At 40.0% G+C, this 9801-nt stretch overlaps 1 protein-coding gene across 4 annotated transcripts in view; it reads left to right on the top strand.

The window, feature by feature from the left end:
* The window catches only part of ADARB1 (adenosine deaminase RNA specific B1), a 67750-nt gene extending 58508 nt beyond the window's left edge, over positions 1-9242 (top strand). For all 4 annotated transcript variants that reach the window (XM_019616804.2, XM_010713127.3, XM_010713125.3 and 1 more), the window contains 2 exons: positions 5290-5468; positions 6226-9242. In XM_019616804.2, coding sequence (XP_019472349.1) covers positions 5290-5468; positions 6226-6402 — 356 coding nt within the window. In that variant the 3' untranslated portion in view covers positions 6403-9242. The remainder of the gene's footprint in view (positions 1-5289; positions 5469-6225) is intronic.
* The last annotated feature ends 559 nt before the right edge of the window (positions 9243-9801 follow it).

Here is a 9801-nt window from a genome sequence, read left to right as displayed (position 1 = left end):
AAAATTTAAAAAACCCCAGTATTTTAAAGCATGTTTAAAGTTTGACATGGATTTTAAAAATGGACATAGGGAGCTTGTCATGTATTTAATTTATTTCGTAAGGATTCCCTGACCCGGAATGTACTATAATGTTAAGTGACATGTATATCCTTATAGTAGCAAGTAAGTAATAGAGACAACGTACACAGTTCCAAATATTCTATTGTTATATTGACCTAATAGCTGATGTGTGGAGTGGTGTTGCTGATACCTGACGTTTTGGAATTTTAAGAAATTCTTCAAGACAGCAAATTTGGAGCAGGGCACCTTGGCTTTGTACAAATCTTTTGTTCTGAAATAGTGTTATCATCTGTCTGTCATGACATAGCATCATCTGTTTAAACAGCTCAGCCAGAACTCCCTCGGCAGTAGAGAGAATTCAGAAGTGTTCTCAGCTGTTGAGTTTCATGAAAATGCATCTCTCAGAATGCACAAGAGGCTTGCTTGAGAGGAGACACTCACAAGAATTAGTCTGATGGATTTCCTTGTACTGGATTAGTCTTGAAAGCTAGTTTTCTGATCTGTGATGTTGGATTCAACTGGGGCCTAGGTGTAGCTACACATCTACTGTTTGACTCACTTATTTCACAGTGTACTCTTACATGGAAATAAGCGCTACGGGAGTTGCTCTCCCAAATTCCAATCACTCCCTTATTTGCACCATTGTGGGATCATTACTTATTTTTAACAATGGAGTCGACTAAAACAGAAATAGCTGTTCAGTTATGGCATTTTGTCTTTCCCAACTGTCTCCCAACTGGTTTAGCTGAGAAAACACTGTAAGAGCTGTTTTTTTTAATCTCTTATAAGATGACTTTTCTGTCTGCAGGGACAGTTGCGTTAAAATGAAGTTACCTACTCTACTGGTAAAAATAATCTTTTCATTAAATGTTCTTTCTTTCTTCATAGGAGATTTTCTACTTATACATCCTTTCCCCATCAAGTTAATTGGAAGCATACATATCAGAGCAGCAGTTTTTCAGCTGAGAGTGCAGGAAACCCTTAAGTTAGCAGGAAATTCCTCATATGTATTACCAGTTATTTATCTTTAGTTAATTTCATCTGCCTTAAAGAGAAGCTCCAGCCAGTGAACGTACCCACACTCTTTTGCAGGCGGTCTAGAAGCAAAAACTCAATTCATTTTTTGTATTCAGCAAGATGACATGGTTGACAACCATGGAAGGAATTTCCTAAGATTTTAAATATTCATGCTTCAGCAGTTCTCTGAATGACTACTATGTTTGCTTTTTAATTTTATTGAATTTGCTCATTTGTTTTTTACAAAAAAAAATAATCCTTCAGCAGACGACTCTTTGGCGATTTTTGGTGTTTCCTGGTACCTTATCATCTCTTTCACTTTGGTGTTTTTAGCCCTTTACCTCTCTTGGATGAAGCTTGATGTGAGCTCTGTCAGGCTTTGCTAGTATGTACGCGCTGGCCTAAAGAAGTTGTGACCTTTGATTTTGCTTATTAGACCTGGTTATAAGAATATCCAAGAAGAAGTTCAGAGCGATGTTCTCTAAAATATCATAGTTGTAACACTTTTCAAAGGAGAATGAAATATTTTACTTTCTATCCTATCTTTCCCTCCCATTACTAGTCTCAGTTAGTTGTGTTGTGTTCATGTCTAGCTCTTGAGAGAGAAGATATATATGATCCACCTAAATGACTGTCAGATGCTTTGCTTTTGCAACCTTAGTTTCCTGTTCATTCTGCCTGTGATCCATTTTGGCATTTTTCCAGGGCTCATGCAGATAAGTGCTGCTTGCCAGGGTGTCATTTAAGTCTACTTAAAATTCAGAGTCATTTTTGTTTGTTATGACATCAAAATAACCTAAGAAATGCAGTTGTGTAACTGCTGCTGAAACACATTGCACGCTGGATGTTATGTTCAGTGCCATCTTTATTTGAAAATCCCTTCTATTCAGCCTCCACTGTGCATGAGCAAGGTGGTAGAGAAATGTAAGTTGTCTCCAGTGTTTGCTGAAAGATTTGCTCACATTCTGGATGTGTTGGTCTGGGGAGAGAATCACTCACTAAAGGAAAATGTAGGGCAGGATTTTGTTTTTTAAATGGAAGTGATGCTCTTTCACAGTAATAAGAAAAGGAGCAAGGCCTTTTTTGCAATACTGACTGTACAATATCCGATCACTGCTTGTTCAGTTGCACATGAAGCAAGCAAAAGCAATAGACAGATATTTTTAAGTTAAATTAAAAATGTGAGTGACTCATTTCTCATGTGGTAGCCATTTTTAACCCCTCTTGCTTCAGTAGGTTTGATAAGTCATCAGTATGTGCTGCTTTAAATAAATGACTCTGTTTCACATCAGCTTCATAAAACAAGCCTGAATTTACACACTTATGGAGAGTCAGAGTTTAGATTCCTTTTGTTTCTTCTCTCAATTAATAGTTCTTTTAGGTGTAGACCTTCTATTGTGTGACTCGTGGAGCGCTAGGGTTTGTTTGCTCTGCTGTGTTTGGTCTTTAATGGCACAGAAGCAGCTGTGTTGTGCGTGATCCACTCCAGTTTTCATGCGACTCGATGCACGGATTTTCTGGCAACTACTCAGAATTGACAGCAGAAGTTGTGACAATCTCACCTGAAAGAAACTGGAAAATAATAATAAAGGAAACTGTCATTCCAATTCCATTTTTTCAACCCCTATTTTAAGCAAATGTGGAATGGTGGGACTGTTTATTATTTACTTGGCTTACTGTCTGTCGGTGACAGTGACTAGGTTGACATAAGCCAAGCATAAAAACACGTCAGCATCAGAAAATTCAATATTTCAAAATGTTCATTTAGTTAGTGAGGAACTGGTTATCTGAATTTTCCTTTGTAATTTTGGATCTAGGACCTCACAGCTCTCACATACTCTCATCTTTGCATCCTATAAGTGGGTGCGAGCCCCAGAAGTGCTTTAAGACCTAGGCCAATAAATGAGTCCTGTGCTTACCTACTTTAGGCTGAGTTAACTTTGTTAGATTGTATTTCAAGTACCATCAAGAAATGCATCTTGCCGCAATGCTAATATTGAATTCATACAAATTTACTATATTATTTTAGATGCAGGACCTAGCAGAGACTCAGAGTAGGTACAAAATAGACTTTCAAAGAGTTATATTAAAGTAAAAATGGGATTTTTATTTATCAGAAAAAGAAAAAAACACCCCTGTCTCCTGTCCCCTTTCTCCTCCCCTCATGAGAAATTGATACATATGAAGTTTCACCACCCCTGTAATGTGTGTGACGCCACCATGCTGCACAGCCATTCCACAGTGCTTAAACTTAAGTGAAACTTAAACCACTTGCTGTGCTGGTGGCCCTGGCTGCTTCCTGAGAGCACTGGGGGCGTGCTGAGAGCATTCCTGAGACGTGCAAAAAATGGGCTGTGACACTGGAGTCCTACAGTTGCCATTTCTGGGCATCTTCAGCAGTAATGAGCACGTGAAGTGGAGAGGCAGCTGAAGCACAGCTGGATTTATGAGAAAAGAGTCAAGGGTCTGCTGGTTTTGGCTGTCTGCATAGGATGCTGAGCTTGGAGCTCACTTTGTCTAACTTGGATGCCCACAGCATCTCTGGCTGTGCGTGTGCTAGTTGCACCATGCCCCTGTGCAGTTGGTAGGAAGGAGGTGCTGTCAGGCGAGACATCCTCTGCTGATGAGAACCAGAGTGAGATCAGACCCCCCGTCCTCTTCTCACAGCTATAAGGAGGGAGGTGAATCAGTAAACAGAAGTGTTACTGGTTCCCAGCTTGTCTTTCAGGCACTAAGGCTTGCATTTGAACATGTAAAACATTTATGGAAGCAGCACTGCACTACCTTTGAAGGCAGTCGTATTTATGTAGAAATAATGGTAATTTTAATGAAACATACTCTACAGCTACTGAAATGTGGATGCCTTCATGCCTTAGTTTGCAAGACATTCTGTCATCTCATACCACCGCTCTGATCTAACTCCATTTTTTTACAAGGGAAAGTGAAAAAGCACATTGTAAGCACTTCTAAATAGGATTGGCTGCTTTAAATAAGATTGCACTTACAAGTTGTTAGCTGACTTGTAATTGTTTGTGCTGAGACAAGACGAGGGTTCATCATTCTGCCCTTGTTCTGAAATGCAGACATAGTGAAACATACACTTAGTTACTTGAACTCTTACAGCAGCACAGTGAAAGGGAATTGATGGGACAGTTACAGCTAGGGAAGCTTTGCTGGATCTGCTCTGTCCAGAACTCAGCTAGCGTTGCTACTGAGTGGGCTTTGAGGACAATGGTTACCTGTGCAGGACTCCAACAACATTTCTTCTTCTTCGTAGTTGTTTGCAGGTCAGTAATTCATGAATTGGTTTGCCCTGTAAACCAGACCAGATATTCCTGATTTGCGTGTTGTTATTTAACCCAGCAGGCTGCTAACTACCACCTGGATGCCCGCTCACTCCCCCTCAGCAGGATGGAAAAGAGAATTGGGAAAGATAAACGTGGGAGAATTCCTGGGCTAAGAAAAGGACAGTTTAATGTGAAAGAAATAATAAGTCGAAATTAAAAAGGAAAAACAAAAAAAAAAGTGAGGAAAGCAATTGCTCACCAGCAGCTGACCAACACCCTGCTGGACACAGAGTGAGGGCAGCTCTTGTGGCCAGCTCCTGCAGCTTTTATTGCTGAGCATGGCACCCTTGGTATGGAATATCCCTTTGGCCAGCTTAGGTCAGCTCCTGGCTTTGTCCTGTCCCAGTTCCTTGTGCCCCCTGGCCTCCTTACTAGCAGAACAGTGTCAGAAGCAGAACTGTCCTTGATTTGGCGCAGCACTGCTCAGCAACTGAAAATATTGGTGTGTTATCAATGTCATTTTTGTTCTGAATCCCAAACACATCACAGTGCCAGATGCTCTGAAAAAAATTAACTCTATCCCAGCCAAAGCCAGGCCAATATGGCAAGGTGCTAATATCACTGTCCACGTGGAGCTCTACTACAGTCTTCTACGTAATCCTCCACTGAGAAGGCTGGTTTCTCATGTCTCCATCAATGCTCACCTGCTGAGCTAGGAATGACAGAGTGAGAGGGGATTTTTAATCACAATGAGAATGAAATATGCATGGCAGTATGGTATATGCATGGTATCATTTCCATGATTCAGTGAAAAATCTGCAGGAGAACGTCCCCATAAAAAAGAACTGTTTGTGGTGTGATTTCAGTAGCCTAGTAAGAATGATCAGCAGTTAGTGTTTATTATTGTCATTAATTCTTCTTTCAGGTATTAGCAATGCAGAAGCACGCCAACCAGGGAAAGCACCAAACTTCAGTGTAAATTGGACAGTGGGAGATGCTGGTCTTGAAGTTATTAATGCTACAACTGGCAAAGATGAAATGGGACGTGCATCTCGCCTCTGTAAGCATGCTTTGTACAGCCGCTGGATGCGTGTTCATGCGAAGGTATATATTCCAGCGTGGAACATTTTTCACTTCTAGTTTATTCTTTATGGCATGTCCACATATATCTTTCTGTATTCAGAAGCCATTTTTTGTGCCTGTCTTAAGCAGAGCCTGACATTAGCTACCAGTCCGCACCATAATGGAAGATAACACCTTCATTTAGGTTATTTAATTGTATAATGCCTGGTACAAAATTCATGCAAGGGTCTGAAAATCCTTGGTTATAGCTAAGTAAACAAAAGCTCTTACCTCCTTTCCTTTTGCCTTCTGATTTTAATTTCTTTGGAAATATAATCTCAGTTGCACTGAAATCCAGCCTATAGAGATTTCACTCTGTCCTTAGAAAGAAAAGAGTCGAATAGTATACATGAGCGGCTTTTCAGTGTCTAGATTTTTTCTGCCAAAGGACATGGGTAATCCAGAAGAAGCTAAAGGCATGCTAAGTGTAGTGGAGCTACCACAGCACTGCTGAAAAATGAAGCCCAAAGATTGCTTCTCTCTGTATGTAGTTTGGTTCTGCAGGAGGACATGTTTTGCAAGAGGAGGAGTGTGGATAGTTGCAGTGAAACTGAATACAGAGCTAGAATGGCTGGAAGTAGTATATTGTGCTTTTGGCTTGTTGCCTTTGCCTGCACATTTGGTTGAGTAGTTAATTACCTTGTTTTCTAATTGCTGTTTTAATAACTCAGTTGCTTTCCAAATGTTGGTCTGAATAAATCATTTGCTTCTTCTTTTCTTGTCCCTTTCATCTGCACAGCTTTCGTCCAGCTTGCGCTTGAAGATCTTCAAGCCTAACCTGTATCATGAAACCAAGCAAGGAGCCACTGAGTATCAAACTGCTAAAGAGTGTTTATTTAAAGCATTCCTGAAGGCAGGACTTGGAGCATGGGTGGAGAAACCCATAGAACAGGATCAGTTTCCACTCACTGTCTGATTCACAGTCTGCACATCAATTTGGAAAGGGAGCCGCTTTGGAAACCCTGGTGTCCAGCATTGCTTTCTGGCATCTCCACGCCTGTTAAAATATCTTTTTACTGTTTTTTCTTTTTCAAAACTTGGTAGTAGCTGTTTTGGTTTTGCCTAAGTATTGGAACTCAGTGATAATCTGACACATAATTGTATATTTTGTTATGAGAAAGTAATTTCTGGTGTATTTCTAGAAATACTTTTACTGTAGAAAATCTGCAGTAAGGCTGTCCTGACAGTATACAATAACTCATTTTTTCTGGGTTAAAGTAATTGCTTTTTTAATTTGATGTCATCAATTGCATGAAGAAATGAGTATTTCTTTAGATTTTACACCACAATTGTAAGAAGTAGCTTAATTTTGTAAGAGGAAAATAGGCAACAAAGTTGATTCTTCTCCTCTTTTAAGTTGTTTTTGAATTGCAGATGTTGCTAACATATAGACCACTAAGCCAGAATGAAGTCTAGACAAGTAGTATTCCCCACTTCCTTGCTCTTTAAAACCAGCTGCTGAGAAATTCATGTCTTTGATGTATGTATTTATTAGTCTGTGATCCCATTTTTAACATGCAGCTTTCTATTCTGGTTTTAAAAATACATTTACCTCCCATTTACACACATTGTGAAGTCTTTTTTTTAAAAACCATTGTAAACTGGAAACAACAAAATGATTATTTGTAAGTTAAGAGGTTTAGTCTATAATGTGCAGAACTCTGTTTAGATGTAGTTGATTTGTATATCCTTTGAACTCATTAGAGTACAATAATAACTACAACATGACAACTTAGAAAAATTTGCTCATTTTGAGGTCATTAAGCTTGAATGGCCAAAAAAAGTCACTCAGTGAACATTAATTGCTCTCTTCTTGAAGAAATGAAAAGCTCTTGTATGGACAAAAAGGTTGTTAAAACCTCTTTTCTGCTTTCATTCAAGTTGTTGTGTCCCTTTTAAGATTTCATTACCTTTTGGCTTTACATGTGTGATGGTCTTCATGAAATTAATTGGGTAAGTTGCTCTTAAATGTGGTTTAATTTGCTTTGACAGTTAGTTAGGTCTTCTTCATAAAGGTGTAAACACTTCAGCTTTATGTAAAAATGTAAAATAGAAAGAAAATATTTTGAGATTTGTTTGATTAGCTGGTGTACTGAAGGCACTATTAAAAACTTTTTAGTATATGATATTTAGGTGTGGATTAGAGAATGTCTGAAACCAGTTATCTGCTCCCAAAGTCTATGTCCAAACATATCCTGTGGCTCATACTTATTCAAGTGTCATGCTTGCTTTCTGGAAGGTCCCTTGGTGATCATCATTCTTTTGCAAACAGTGAAGTGATGTTCCTTGACACAGAAGTTTCTGACACAAAACCCAAGCCAAGTATGTTTAAGCTGACAGGCCCTGTCCCTCAGCTCTACATCCCCACTTCTTATCTGCGCTGCCCTGGACATCAGATCCATGGGATGGTCCATACTTTGAGGTCAAGTTAAGGGTTGTTTTTGGACCTGCACTGGGTCAGAGATGCAGCTTTGAGTTGTATTGGCACATTTGTGGAGGAAGTGAAGTGAAGCAAAGGAATCCCTTCAGCCAGCTCTATGGCTAAAGCCTTTGCCTTCTGAAGCTGTCACTGAAGTTACCATATCTCAGACCAAGCATCCTGGGGGGGTTACCAACTACTTGGGCCATTGGAGACTTCGTAGAAAGCACTTCTGGCCTATCATGAACATCAAGGAGACATGCTGCTTTGTTATTGCTCAAGTAGGAACTCGATTTCAACTTCAAAAAATGGTCAGGCCTGATAAACCACTGGTGTGTTAGTTTCAGCCTCTGGATTAGTGCCTTGGCAGTGGTGCGTTGAGACACAATTGGTGTGCTTTTGATGGTAGTACAGGTAATAGCAAGCACTGCTGCAGGAAGGCAAGCAAATCCGTGGATCCCTTCAGAAAAGTCTGATGGTTCCAGAGGCTACTAAGTTTTCCAGGTGCCAGTGGAACAAATGTGTGCTGTAGTAGACAGGCTGTGTTGATTCAGCTTTCTCGGCAGCTTAAGCTGTCCTGTCTGTTCCTGCATTAAAACCAGGAGTGCTCTCATGTCCTCTGCCAGCCCCACGAAGCTGGAGGGCAGCAGTTTCTGAATGCAGTCTGGGCCTTTGCCATTGTCATCTCACTGAGGCTCAGACTGACTTATTCTAAAGCTAAAAGTAATCAAATGTTTTTTGGTCAGAATTTGCAAGTGCTTGGGCATTTACTATTGAAATCAGTCACATCTCTATGAATGTTGCAGAAATGCCCTTATGGCTGTAGATAAATCTGTGCATACATTTTGCAGGATTGAGGGAAAGCTGGTTGCTCTGTGTGCGTTTTCTTGGGATCATTAGCGTTACTAAGTGAAACACACATTTTTAAGGGACTCAGTCTGTTGATAAATGGAGTCTGTTTACATACAAACAAAATAACTTTTACCCATCTTTCTGAAGTACTCAGTGAGACGCTGATCTCTCTTTGGATTTTTTTGAACACTAGGAAAGTATTAGCTCAAACTATTTTTTTTACGAAGTCACAAATATGAGCAATATATTTAAGTATTATTATAGACATAGTTTTTTAAGCTGTTCAAATGAATAATTTTAATGAAATTGTAAAGGAAATCTGTTCCATGCCACAATCTTTTGATGAAGGAATGGTGTCAGGCTATTTATGAGGAATGGGTTCTCTCGTTTATAATTCCAGGATTTTAAAAAGTAAGTTTTCCAGGGTTGTATGCAATCCATATCTGTCTTGTGGGAGTCAATAAAATACTGCTTGGCTTCCTTCACTTGTTTGCTCCTTTTTGTGCAGTTAACTTGCGGAAAATTGTGAGAAAAGTCCTCAGTCCCCTCAAGGATGTGACCTGTCACACTGCCCCAGTCTCTGCTTTGCTCTCGGCTGTTCCACTCAACGCCTTGGGCTGGGTGTGATTGCTGATGCTCCTGTATTCCTCATGAGTCACCATCACTGAGCATGCATGAAGAGCGATGTGTGTCATTTCAAGCAACTATGAAAATAAGACAACTCAGCTTCCAGCAGCTGCTGAGTTTTGTGGCTGACCTTTCTGTTCAGAGCTGTTGATTTTCTGTGCGTTTTGGAAGGCTGATCTCTTTGTGAGAAGCCTCACTGCGCTGCATGGGCCGGGTGCGCGGAAGCTGGCCTGAGCAACAGACTGCAGTGCCACTCTGTGAGCTGCTTTGGTTCTCTTATTTGTATGTTTTTGCTCCTGTGTTTGCCTCAGGATCTTCAAAGGATTTACATAAAGAGGAACAACTTTAATGCCAGTGAGTACTTGAAAGCTAATTTAAGGTGTTTTTCTTCATGTGACAGCCCAGCTATAATAAAGT

Source organism: Meleagris gallopavo, chromosome 7, assembly GCF_000146605.3.
Source record: "Meleagris gallopavo isolate NT-WF06-2002-E0010 breed Aviagen turkey brand Nicholas breeding stock chromosome 7, Turkey_5.1, whole genome shotgun sequence".
Taxonomy (NCBI): Eukaryota; Metazoa; Chordata; class Aves; order Galliformes; family Phasianidae; genus Meleagris; species Meleagris gallopavo.
The sequence above is the reverse complement of the archived record's forward strand: the minus strand, read 5'-3'. Positions and strand labels throughout refer to the sequence as shown.